This window comes from Phodopus roborovskii, unplaced genomic scaffold, assembly GCF_943737965.1.
Source record: "Phodopus roborovskii unplaced genomic scaffold, PHOROB, whole genome shotgun sequence".
Classification (NCBI taxonomy): Eukaryota; Metazoa; Chordata; class Mammalia; order Rodentia; family Cricetidae; genus Phodopus; species Phodopus roborovskii.
The window spans coordinates 34,789,512-34,803,777 of record NW_026126469.1 but is presented as its reverse complement, the minus strand read 5'-3'; the positions used below and the strand labels follow the sequence as shown (position 1 = coordinate 34,803,777).

The window sequence follows — 14,266 nt, the reverse complement described above, 5'->3', positions numbered from 1 at the left end:
TTCAAATCTCAATGCATTGACAAGGATCTGTGGGCTCCATGGGAATATGATGAAGACTCGCCCTTCATTGGTGGTAATACTTGTGAAGATTTACTACTGGCTCCCCTCTCCTTTTGGTTTACGCTGACCAAACACAGAAGGAATCCCAAGAGGTCATAATGTTTTAAATCTCTTAGTGTTTTGGCGATTTTTTTTTTTAAAATAGCCACTAAATGGTTTTGTTCTTCATTTAATGAAAACAAATTAAGACAGTGTGTGCAATCATGTTAATGAGTAGCTTTGTTCATGACGTAGTCCACGAGTGAAGAAGACAATGGCTACATCTACAATTCAGGGCTCTTGTCCACTCACTAGAAATGCTTCACCAAGTTGAATTTTCTATTTGCTATGAAGGAGATGTGCTTCTTTGTATATATACGAATTACAAAACCCCACAGTGACCATAGTGTTGGCATTGTATGACACATAAACAATGGCACACCAAGGTGTCACTTCAGTTGTGCCTGGAAGGATTAGCTGAGCTCTAAAATGGAAAGGCAAACATTAGGAAGGCTTGGCAAGCACAGGCATGGGCATATGTCGGCCACTGCATGCTAAGCAGAAACAGATCGACCATCTCAGGCGAGAACAGAGGCACACAGGCATGGAAGAGTCACCCAAAGAAGGTCTAAGCGGTTGTACAGTAGAGTTATTATGTGATAACATACAGTGTTTATTATATGGAATTACTGATGTGTATCTCATCTCACTGTGGGTAAATTCAGGGAATATGAGTATTATGGTGTGTAGGATTTTGCATGTCCCAATTAATTTTATGACATTTTGCTATATAGGGAACCTCAACATGGCAGCTGTCACTGGTGAATTGTTAGCACCTGCATCTCCACATCAAGTACTCCTCAAATATCTCCTGTTTCAATGGGTACTCTTTCCACTTTTAGTCTCTGTTTTCTCCATGGTATGTGCTAGTCAGTGACCACAAATATAAAGATTTGAAAGCAGAGATGCTAGTATTAATCAGCAACTGCCCACTCATTGTCTAGTGTTATCCTCCCCATTGTAGCCTTTCACTGATAAACGGGCTCATTACTTGTAAACTTCAGTTCTGACTTTCATGTCTCTGGCATGACTCAAGTTAGACTGTCATTAAGTCACGTGAGTTTGGCACTTGGTGACTAAGTCATTTCCTAGGATGGATATGTTTGTTCACAATATCCAACTAGTTCTGTAATGTCATTTTCATATCCTTTAGAAAAATGACATCAAAGACATCGTCTCAAGGAAATATTTGTGCTTATTGGAATAATAACATACAAACTCCATTTGTCAACATTCATTTTTATAAAATACCTTAAAAGAACAGATAAAGTACTTGAGGTTACATATTCAGAATTGAAAAAACAAAAGAATGAATAAAATATAAATTAATTGAACACATAACTATTTTGCCACATTAAACACGTTTACAAAAATGCATTTCAAAACAATAAAAATGGGAGTTGGGAAGAAAACCTTTCTTTCTATTGCTGTCTTTTTCCAGAACCTCTTCCTCAAAATGCTAACATTCCAGGCTTACAGGCAGTACCTGCATTAATATTTAAAATATACCACATTTTACTTCCAAATCAGTCCATTTGAAACATTTTAAAACCAGGTGAGATAATTCAGTGCAAACTAAAGCTTCAAGTTGAAAATCCGAGAGGCAAAGTCACGTTCAAAATACAGGAAATGCTTCTGGAACTGAACAATTAAGGAGTTCACATTATGAAGAAAGCTTTGCATGTATCCTTGGTGTGAGAAATGCTAAGTTAGAAAACAGACCTTTGGAGGCTGTAATAGGGCTCTATTGCACTGAAGGTTAGGGGAAAGTAGGAAGGGCTAACAACTATAATTGTGGAAGCAAGCTCAAGTTAAACATTAAAATGATTGGATTTGGTTCTAGAAAATTTGGCTGTGATATATCAGAGATAGAGATAGATAGGAAGAGAGAGAGAGAGACAGAGAGAGAGAGAAAACAACAACAAAATAATCTCCCAAAGGGGGGAAACACAATTACTGGAATATCACTGGAGATGGATGCCATGTCCTTAACACCCAGAAAAATTTGCAGGTAGGTAGGGGCTAAAATTGGCCATAATTTGTTTTGAGTGTATAGGTCATACTAAATACTGACCTAAGGTAATTTTATTATCCATTCTTGAGCACTGGGAGGAAGATCTAACTTTCTGGGTCAGAGGGAACAAAGTTTGGATTATTTCAAATATTAACTAATAGTCTGTTTCATTATGAAAATTAATTTGAATTATGTCTTCAAACAAATCCTGTGAGTGTTCATGTTATCTGTCTTCATTGTCTTAACGTATGACTCATTGGATTCAATTTAATGACAAGACTGGCCATTGCCATAGGGGAAGACCTTGGTACAATTCAGAAACTTATTTATTTTCTTTCTTAACCTCAGGTCCAAATAAAGGGTGTCATGAAATCTTTAGCTTTTAAATTCTTTCTGAAAGTCTTAAGTATGACCTAAGAAGTGGACAAGAATATGCTATGGGTCCTAGGTGCTTGTCTTACATTGCCCCCTAATCTATCAAGGATGTTCTAACAACGTTAGGACAGCAAACAGGCAACTTTGAGTCTTAGGCTGTGCACACTGTTGCCAAGAAATATGATGTCTGAACCTATAAAACAAGTTAAGAAAAAGAAAAAAAGATATGGGCAGAAACTAAAACAGCAAAGAGCCAATTGTATAAAGTATATATAAAAAAACTGTACTCATAGCTCTTTATAAGGAACAGCATCTAAGGAAATTAAAAAATATCCCTCTGGTGGGAGAAGCAGCATAGGACCATCTGAACAAATCTAAATTAGGCAAAGACTATGGATCCTCAAGTCTTGTCTCATCCTGTGAAAGCCAGACTACAAAGGAATGTCCTGGATTCCATTCCTGGGCAAACATGGCTTTGTTGCTGAGTCGTTTACACCCCAACTCCAGCAGATCGACCCAATGGTCTTTCTTCTCCCTAGGGCTCATTATCTGCGACATTTCTGGGTGTGGAATAAGGAGTGGTACAAACCTCCGCAAACCTTCAACTAAGTCCATCTTTAGAAAGTCTCTAGATGTGGTTCAAGCATTTTGCCATGGAGATAGTTTTGATTCTTTTCTTCTCCCCATTATTATGTATGAAAAACAAAAAACGAAACAAAACAAAAACCCCTGAAATTTCTAGAGTTCTGAAGCCCCAGTGTCAATTTCCGGTGCTTCATCCATCAGATTAGAGACATTTACCATCAAAAACATGTATATGTTGGAGATAGTTTGTGCTTTACAAACGAACCAAAGAGTGCAAAGCACATTCAGATGGTCAGTACATATTTTCAGATTAAAAGTAATACCATGGTTTCAGAAGAACCACTCATTTTGTTAAAAAGCAAAATTGCGTTTAAGTCTTCCATCTGACTGAATGGGGCAACACGGAAAGAATAATCAATGAGAAAACCCACAGAGTAAATAGGTACCCTGACTTGACTGAAGAAAGGGCACTAAGATTTTTCCAAGTACCATGGCCGCAGTAGCAGTGGCACATAACAGTCATCAGTGCCTCAGGAGGAGGCGTGCACACTGTGAGGAGCCAGTGTGACATCAAGACACAGAAAACGGACTCTATTCCACTTGGAAAAGTTGTGTGTGCGGCCTTCTCTAAAGGCGTCTTAACGTATGTTGAGGTGATGGCCACGCTTGCTTTCCAGCTCTCCTGAAAGTGATGCAGGCATAAATATCAGGGGATCTCATTATTGTAATGTAGCACAGTGCTGTCTCATGCCAGCCTGTTTCGACAGCATCATGGCACTCCTGGGGCTACAAGAGGGAGAGCATAGAAAAGTAAAGGTCACAGAACTTACACTAACAAAGGAAGCTCTTCTATATGATATAAAAACCCCTTACAAAAGGCAGTTTATTGACAAATAAATGCTTTATACATTCAGGTTTTCCCCCACCTCTCAACAGTGATGGTTCCCAAAGACTCAGTAGTGAAGACAAGACCACACATTTTTCCTTCTCGTTCTGCCTTACTTTGAGACACTGAAAATCAGAACCTGCAGATTAGCGTGTCATGTAAATGGGAGCAATGGAACTGGACCTGGGGATGTGAGGTGGGGCCTGGATGGAGAGCAACACAAAGAAGTGATTTTGCTGCCGCTGTGGACAGCAAAGGAGGGCATGAAAAAGGTTACAGCAGACATGACCAACTCCATGAAGGACCTGTCAGGAGCACCATACAGGGATCCAAAACAGAGACAAACCTCAATTCTGCCAACGTGTAAACAAGGAAAAGCATTTCACAGATTCAAAGTTCAAGGGGAGTAAACGTCTTTAAATTATATTATCAGTTCAACCCTGATTTAAAAGTATGGCTAGCACAAACACAGAAGCTGCAGTGTGGGCATCCTAAGGGAGCTGTGTTCTCCACAGAAGCTGGACTCCAGGCCGCCTCCCTTCTGGAGATGTCCCACAAAAGGATGCTGTGGCTCCTGCATTCCCTCTTAGTCCTTCTGTTCCGTACTCCTGGAATATTCTGTCAACTGTTTTACCCTTTGGTGTTGCAGTTCCGGCTGCTATAGATTTAGACGTGGAGAGACTGGGGGAGGGAAGGCAAATTCTCGAAGGATGCTCCTGGCCACTTCCACGTTATTTTGGGCAATTTCTAAGGCTCTTTTCACCTCTTCAAAGGCGTACCCCTCTCCCATGAGTTTTGCAATTTTTGCATCAACATTTTCCATTGCTGCCTCGGGCCCAAGGGGTTTTCTGTGATGAATTTCCGGTGCAGTCCTGCGGGGTCGAGGCTTGGGGGGTCTAGCTGGTGCTTGAGAACCATCTGTAAAGATTTTCAAGAACAGACACCATCGAAACAGTGAAATCAAAATTAACAGTATAGGACACATTAGTGTTATATCAATGTGTTTTTGTTAAAAACTTACACATGCATCTGTCTAAGGAGTAACACAGATTTATTAATATGTTAAAGAGGGAAAAATACAATCAAGAATACAGGGCATGGAAAATATAATTCTAGGGTCCTTGGAAAACTATGGCCTGATCACACACTGATTCACACCACCAGTCTGTCTTCACCAAGAGAGCTCAAGCCCCTCCCCCTTTCCTTTTAACAGGTCAAGTCAACTTATGAGAAGCACCACGTCTATCAGGTCAGACAGCCCAAGGTCATGGGCAGAGTGAATTCCTACTACAAATACTATTTTCCATTTTCTCTACAGTACTTTTATTTACTGGCTAGTTTATTGTGGAGTGGAAAATGTTACCTCATTTTGAAAATTAGAATGTGGTGGGAAAGTATAGTAGTTTAACTAAAAAAATTAACATCTTTTTCTGATTTCATATTATTTTTCAGGCCACACAAGAGATATATAAAAGAACAAACAAACAACAACAAAACAATCAAAGCCCAAAGCCCAGAGTAAAAGTGGCCAAGATCAGTTTAGTGACATACTTTATATTTCTCAAACTATGGCACAGGCTTTGGCTGCTCCAAGAGGAAGAGAGTGGAGAGGTCCCTATTAAAGGGATGCTTTCCCTGTGACCTAGTAAAACAATGCAGAGTACCCCCCCCCAAATGTTCTTTGTCTGACTCATGTTCTGGTTATTCTGAACTTCTGAGGAATCTACTGTGTAGGCTCTCCTCCTATCTGATTTCCATGTTAATAATGCTGAATTTTACTGATGCTAAGGGAGAATATACTGAAGAGAGCAGATGCTTTGACTCTATGAGTCAACAGGTTCAAAAAATTAAATGTGGCTTGGCTTGAGCAAAGATGTTAAATTCCCATGCATGAACTTTTGCCCAAGAAAATAAACACTAGAAACTGGCTTATAGTTCAGACCTCTGCTGATAATTACCTTTTTTCTTTCTTCCATGCACTTGAAACGTGTGATGCTGCATTAGTAGTAGGTATGTACATGTGTGTATGTGTGTGTGCCAGAATGGGTACACATGTGCCATAGCCTTTGATGTCAATCCCTGCCTTCCACCTTGTTTGAGGTGGGTCTGTTGTTTAGCTGTGCACACATCAGGCTGGCTGGCCTACAAACTTCTGCAAATTCTCCTGCTTCTTGTTCCCATTTCACTGTAGGGAGCTGAGATTACAGATGCAATCTAACATCTGGATTCACAAGGGTTTTGGGGATCCAAACTTAGGCCCTTAACAGCTGTATGGAAAATAATTATCTACTGAGCCATTGCTCCATCCCTGATAATAGTTGCTTAAAGTGAAACCCATAACATTGGTACCCATGAACTGGCAGGACTCTTCAGAGAAAAGGAATTAGAGAGTCATGTAAAGAACATATAATTTCTGGGTCTTGCCAAAATCCATGTTGGCTTTACATTTATAATTAAGTTATATGTCCTTGTACAGCATCTAGGCCCTGCTTACTGGTTGGAGAACAGGTGATGCAGGCTCCTCATAACTGCTGAAGATACTAATGCCTCAGGTCCTTGCCAGAAGCAGAATTCACACCAACAGGGCCTCTGCTGATTTCCACCCTCCCGACCCAATACATAACAGGCATCCCCATTCCAATTTCAGGAGTACTATATACTGAGACCCCCAGTTTTTGCTGCTCATACCTCCTTACCTGGTGAATGGCTAGTGTCTCTGTTTGTGTGTGATGCAGAAACAGCTGTTTTGCCTGATGTTAACAAGGAATACACAACAACCAAACTGACATGCCAGCTGCTTAAGAATTTGAGATGTGGAAGGGATACTTGGTGACCAGCTAGAGTAAAAACCAACACTGCATAATAAACTAATGCCCGAGGCTTAGATAACATTGCAGAAGAGTAACGTGGAAAGATTCCAAGAGCCAGAGCACAAGGATGCCTGCTCTGAGGCAGTGTCTTCTATGTATGAAAAAGAAAGCTGCACCCATAAGATCTCAAACATTTATGGTTACCTAGACAAGCCTTGTGTAATGACAAGGGTTGAGAGGCCACTGTGGATGGGGGAAAGCTCTAAGGCCCCACCCCTACTGAGACTACCAAACAAAGTAGTCATGTCTAATTAACTAGAAGTGCAAATTCCAAAGTAGGAATACAGTAATCTTGAGACACCAAAAAGGTAATATGTTGCCCCTAGAAGAACCCAACTCTATCGACAAATTTCAAAGAAAGAAACACACAGACAAAAGAACTGAAAAGAATGAATAGAAAAACACATTAGAGCTCCTAGAGACTTGAAATAAACAGGTGAGTGACACGAGGGAGACAATATGGGCATATGAGTGAGACATTTCAAGTGAGATAATGAAAATACGTAAGCAAGTCTTAGGCATGAAGAGTTCAGAATGGGATTGGCAGCAGCTGACAGTATCAAGGGGAGGAAGCATGAACTTTAAGACATGTCTTTTGAAATGCCCTGTTCAGGCCAACAACAAAAGAATCATTAAAGCACTCAAGACCTTGGGAACACTAGGGAAAAAAAACCAAAACAAATCTACATTTTGGAATACCCAAAGTCAAGGAAAAAAAATGTTGTCAACCTATGAATAATAGCAAAAAACTTCCATAATTTTAGAAGAAACAGAAATTCAGGTAGAAGAAGAAGCATACAGAATCTTGAATAAAAATCATTACCACAGCTGATTATAGTCCAACTGTCAAAACTATGTAACACAAAGAATTTTAAATCACAGAAAAAGGCTAAAGTAATGTTTAAAGGCACTATATCAGAGTAACAGTGGTTTCTGAACAGAAGCATTATAGGTTAGGAAAGCATGAAGTGATATATTCAGATTCTTGAAGGAAAACAATACTTGCCAAATTACCATACAAAGACAGCAATCATTGAGAAAATCTGTGATTACTAGAGAAAGCTTCCAGAAGATGTATAAGAAGTCCTGAATCCCAAGTGAAAGAAATATAATCATCAATGAAAGCATATGAAGAGGAGACATAGCACAAAGCACAGTGAACTGGAAAAAAGGATAAATAAAGTCACAGGCCCAAGAATGTTGAAAACACAAAAATGAATGCATGCATACAAACACGCTGGATAGTAAAACAATTTCCAACAATAGGCCACCTAAGACTTCGGGAGCTAGTGAAGTTCTCAGAGAATGTGTATTATTTGATATGGGCATGGCCATGTCAAGGACTCCAAAGCCTCAGTCCCACAGGAGGAGCAAAGCCTTTCCCAGTGAGGCTCAAAGGGCTGAGAGAGCATTCCTTGAGTCTGAATATGAATGTTGACAGTGTATGAAGCACACATCAAGTGCAGCTTTCTCTCACTAAGGGTTTAGTCTGAAACCTGTTTCCCCTACGGAAACTGTTTCTATGGAGATTAACTACACCTGTTTGTGTATTCAGCTTGCTATAATAACCTCCCCCTCCACCACCCTATTCAATTGTATATAAGAAACACATGGCGTGTCAAGAATGTTGTAGCTTCATCAGAGAGCCCTGGCTACCTGGTCTCAGATTTTCTGTGCATGTGTGTATCTGTCATCTATTCATTCCCATACCTTCCCAGTTAAGTCAATCACTGGAGCCATGCAAACACAAACTCACTTCAAACTCACACAAACTGGTTGAGAGTAAAGGATGTTGTATGATGTCTTATACAGGGCCGGCTACATTTATATTTAAAAATAAACACAGAAACTGAGAAAGTCCCCTTACAATTAATAGTGAAGCCATTTGACAAGGCAGTATGACGAAATAACAGTTCAATGGAGTAACAGGATGCAGAGCCTACATATGAGAATTAGTAGCTTTCCACATATAAGCAATTCAATGAAATAAAAAAGCTAAAAGCTACATATAAAATATCTAGGAATAAACTTTACTATGGAAGTGAAAGTTAAGAAACAACAATTAAAGAAACTGACAAGAAAAACAAAAAGGAATTTCCTCCCTATCCATGAATTTGGAGACTACTGTGAAAGTGTTCCCTCTACAGAAACCATTCTACAGATTCAAATCAGTCTATAGACTCAAATGCGATCCACATCCACACGATCCTTCACACAGAATAGAAAAAACCTACTATTTCTATGGAAGCAACAGACCTCAAAGAGTAAAAGCAACCTTAAACAGAAAGAAGAAAGCTGGAGGCTTTCCACACCAGAATGCAAGGTATACTGCCGACCCACAGCAACCCAACAGACTTAAAGGCTAATGGAATTAAGATTCAGAAACAGTCCTGTACATCTGCGGCTCACTGGCTGTCACAAAGACAATAAAAAAACACACCAGGAAAAGCATGTCTCAGAAATGGTGTTAGGAAAGTCAAATATCCACAAGGTCATGGGGGTGTTTGTTGCTACCAACACCTTCCATTCCTTTGTGGCCACTGCTGTTCGTTCAGGACTGTTCCCATATTATTAGAAAGAAATCCCACATGTGCTTTATCAATCATTGTTACATGAAGATGTGATTTTAAATTATGAATTAACTTGGTTTTGGCTTGGCTACTGATTATATTGGTAATTAAAACATAAACTTGATTGGCAGTAAAAGAGTTAAGTGTGTGCATAGATTACAAAAATTGTTAGAATTAACTTAAATTCTATGGGCTGACATTTATCTCTGTGGGAACCTGAGGAAATTATTAAAGCCTGCTGGTTTACTTTATTCTATAGATTAAGCTTATTGCAGGGTTGTATACATTTATTTATATTTATGTATTGTAATTATGTTTAAAGTATATAACAGCATACATATATGAAGTATATCATAACATTTTATATTAATGCTGACATAGAAGGAATTGTGTATACTATACTTATATGTGAAATGATCTCTGTGATCCTCATATCTAGCTGTCAAAAATAATTATCAGTTCATATCCTACAGTAAATGCTTAATAAATTAAATATTATATAACATGTACACATCATCAGGGAAACAGACCTTCAGTAATATAGTAAACAAGTACAATTCTTGAAACAAGCATTAAAACTCTTTGACTAGTACTTTTTTCTGTTCAAGAACAGTTGATAATTAGAAGAAATGATATGAACTCAACTAAATAAAGAATGAACAGAATCTCAAAATATAATCTTGTTATTCAAATATAAATTGAGTCAATTAATTTTGGAGCCCATTTACTCTGAATCTTGAATCACCATAACATCTTGGACACTGTCTAAGCAACAGACATGATTTCACATATGGATGCAGTGAAATGCAACTAAAGAAAACATCTTCACATACACTGTGTGTAAGAGTCCAGATTGTAGCTTGAGAGACTGCTTTAGATACTCAGGGAAACTTCAACCCTGTGGTTTTACAACTGAAGCCATGTGCACGAAGGTTTTCAAGTGGCATCAATTACCAGATGAACTGGTAAAGTTTAACCACACTGAAGCTTCCATTGTGATTACTCACTATGCATTTTTAACTCTTGTGTGACTTATAACCATGATTTCCAGCTGAAATCTTCCAAGAGATTACTAACATGATAGTCTGTTCAATAGTCCATCCATTTTCCATTAAGCTAATAATAAATAAAGGAAAACAGCATTAAAGTTCCTCCTCTTTAGAACAATATCTCAATTTTTGGTCAGTATATTTAGCAAGTAAATAATTTCAAACGAGTCTTGGATATTCTAGCATTGTTTTCAAGCCCTTGAAGTACTTTTTTAACTGCTAATAACATGAATAACCTCCATCATGGCTCACACTGCAATAAAAGTTATGGAACAAATGTTAAAGGAATTCAAACTACAGCACGACACATATTACAACAACAGAAAAGTAGCATTAAAAGTTTGTCACATGAGCTATGTGTGAGTGACATGCTCATGTAAAGAAGTCAATTACCAGCAAAAAATTGCCTCATTACAGGAGCAAGTGACTATAAATAAGCCAGTGACATTTTAATTTTATTTTTTTATAACTACTTTTTGTCTTACCAACAGTAATAATAATTTAATTTATAAAGTACTTACTTTGAGATGAATAAACACACTTGAAGTACCTTTTAGCTATACAGATGCACTTGTACACACAATGTTTTTAAAAGGGAAAAAAGATGTTTTTATTTTATTTTAGTCATATTTATTTATTTACTTATTTCTCAGGTTTCTAAGTGTAGCCCTGGTCTATTCTGCAACTCACTCTGTAGACCAGGGTGTCCTCAAACTCAGCTTCATCTGCCTCTGCCCCAGAGTACTGGGATTAAAGGTATGTGCCATTGCCTGGGAAAGATGTATTTTTAAATTGATAAAACTATACTTTTAAATTCTTCAGAACTGTTTTTTTTAATAGTTTGTTGATGAGTAACTACTATCAAATATTTATATAGCTTTGAAAGGTCATAGACATTCAACGTTTAAGAATTCCTTGTTAGGTCATTTAAAAGAGGCTTAAATAAGAACAGGTTATCTAGGAAGGGAATTCTGAAGGGACATAGCTTCCAGGCCAGGTTGAAATAAGACACCTAATCCAGACAGAAGTACAGATGTACAGGTGTGGGAAACTATCTTACCGCCTGTTAGCAAACACAGGTCAGAAATGGGGCACTGTTTCTGTGCTTTGCTAGTGCATGCAAAGTTTAGGAAGTAGGATAAAATATTTGATGCTATAGCTGGCTTTGGCTCTCTTGCATTTCTTCGTGAAAAACTAGTTCAGTCAGGTTAAATGGATGTGTCTGTGTTGCTATTCCAAGCACTCTTGAGATTTCTATTGTAAGGATACCCTGATCCAAAACACTTGAATACAGGCAGGAGTGATGCTCCTGTACCTACAACACCCACACGTTACAGAGCCAACAACTAAGCAGCTTGAAATAACTCCTAGATATTCACTATTGAAATATCTTTATTTTAACAGAGTTGGTGGTACTGAGTATATGACTTCAAGTCAGATGTGGTGCTTTTGCCAAAGGTCTATTTTAACATTATTTCATTAATGGCTTTGCTCTCTTACGCCTTATGGGACTGGCATATGTTTTCACTCTTTGGTTTCCATGCTCTGTCATCAGTCTGTTTTACTTGGTACTACAGTCTATACACAGAAGGATCTCAAAGCTGTGAGTGGTTAGATGTGAACTGGCAGACAGCAGGGACCAAAGCTTGACAAGGTTGGTAAGGTCATGCACAAGTGTTAATCTTTGGGGTTTTCAAGTGAATTCTGCATCTCCTGCATGGCACCATTGAGCATCTGCACTGTTGACAACTATCAAAGCAGCTCAGCAACCTTGATTCAGAAAGTCCACGGTGTCACTACCACATTTAACAAATCTGCAGTGAACTGATTTGCACTCAAGAATATAAACTATTGCAGGGGCCCTGCCAGTGGGACCAGTATCTATCCCTGGTACATAAGCTAGCTTTTTGGAGCCCATTCCTTATGGTAGGATGCCTTGTTCAGTATTGATGCAGTGGGGAGGGGCCTGGTCCTGCTTCATCTTAACGTGCCAGGCTTTGTTGACTTCCCATGTAAGGCCATACCCTTTGGAGGAGTAGATGGGGGAAGGGGGTGGGATGGGAAGAGGTGGGGTAGGGGAATTGGAAGGAGGGGAGGAACAAAAGTTGGTATGTAAAACGAATAAATCATTTAAAAAAAAGAATAAAAAGTGAAATCAAAATCTACGTAGCGTGGAAAACCTCTGATGCTTACAAAGAGGAACCAAGCACGTTGCTCATGAATCCATGTATCCAGCGTAAGACATAAGTTACAAAGCATTCCCTTCCTTGTCCCTGTCTATATACTTACATGTACTGGGCATCCTGGCTATCTGGATACATCAATACTGTGGTCTCAGTCTGTATCACTTTAATGGACTGTCTGGAGACAGGGTTTCTCTATACAGTCCACACTGGCCTTGGCTTTCCTATGTCACTATATGGCTCAGTCTGTTCAAAAACACATCACAAGGCTCCTGCTTCAGGTTCTAGGCCTTGCTCTTGCTTAGGTTCCTCAGTGAGATGGCATTTGTGGTGCAGGAGTAAGTTGTGAGAGTGGAACTCTCAGGAAAGGGATTACTATTAATATAAAAAGTCCCAGCACTTCACCATGCCTGAGTAGGAAGATGGTCATCTATGGAGAAGGATGCAGGGTTCTCATCAGATACAAATGTCTGACACTTTCTCTTGGCCTTCCCAGCAGTCAGAGTGTAAGAAATGAACATTATTGATCAGCATCTAGTCTGTGGTAGTTGTTCTAGCAACCAGAGGTGACACTCCTCTCTTGAAAGTGTCAAGACACAAGCAGAGGAGACAGACAAATGAGTCAAACACATAACTGAATGGCAAAATATGGGGTAATGATAGCTATTAGGAAGAATTTTGTCTCCATGAGAACCTGTCTCTAAAAACCAAAACCAACCATGAACCGACTAACCAACGAACCAATGAATGAAGGAACAAATGAACCAACCAACCTACACAACAAACAAACAAACAAACAAACAAAAGAACCCAACAGTAATATTGGTGAGAAGAAAGAACACAGCATAGGCAGACACACAAAGAGATTTTCTGTATTACTCAAATCTGATGAGACAAAATGTAAGTTTTAAAAAAAAAAAAACAAAACAAATATATCCTGAAACAAAGACCATGGACTTACTGACTGCTCACACAAAATATTAAGCCTCACTTTTCTTTTCCTGAGGCAGTGTTCTGGGTGTTGCTTTTATATGTACTAGCTTCAAAAGTCAAGTACAAAAGATGTTAAAAGTAAGTGGATGCTTAGGTATAATGCAATAAACTAAAGCTAGAGCAAAAGCTGCTATATAAAGTAGGACATCCCTCCTGATACTGTTCCCAGCCAACTCACCTGAAGATGAAGATGAAGGGAGTTGGTCATAGTCCTGGGAGGCTCTGTTGGGTTTGAGGCTGTCTCCTGGTGCCCTCCTTGCAGGAGGCAAAGGAACTTGGCCACTTGCTGGGTCAAAAAAAGGATCTTGGAAAAAAAAAATAAAGATAATTTTTTAATTAAAAGGATGATCTCTGTTGATTGGATGAAGAAAGAAGTAGGGGAACTTTTGAAGGACTGTAGATTCCTATAATGAATTGGACAACTAATTTCCTGACCAATAATAATCACTTTGACTGTGCAGGTTTTTTAGTTCATTCATTTGTCCAGGTAAGCTACTCACTTGACTTCTGAAAATAGGACTACAGGTTTTTATTTTTCTTTTCAGATCACTAATTTAGCCTCCTCTTAACACTAAGGTCCCCACATATGCTCTTCAATGAAGGAAAGCTGCTAAGGAAAGAGTAAGAAAAAAAAAAGGGGGG

At 38.8% G+C, this 14,266-nt stretch overlaps 1 protein-coding gene across 7 annotated transcripts in view; it reads right to left on the bottom strand.

The window, feature by feature from the left end:
* Positions 1–1,276: 1,276 nt before the first annotated feature.
* Positions 1,277–14,266, bottom strand: part of Cblb (Cbl proto-oncogene B) — a 173,249-nt gene continuing 160,259 nt past the window's right edge. For all 7 annotated transcript variants that reach the window (XM_051191606.1, XM_051191601.1, XM_051191605.1 and 4 more), the window contains 2 exons: positions 13,803–13,928; positions 1,277–4,877 (listed from right to left, as the gene is read on the bottom strand). In XM_051191606.1, coding sequence (XP_051047563.1) covers positions 4,618–4,877; positions 13,803–13,928 — 386 coding nt within the window. In that variant the 3' untranslated portion in view covers positions 1,277–4,617. The remainder of the gene's footprint in view (positions 4,878–13,802; positions 13,929–14,266) is intronic.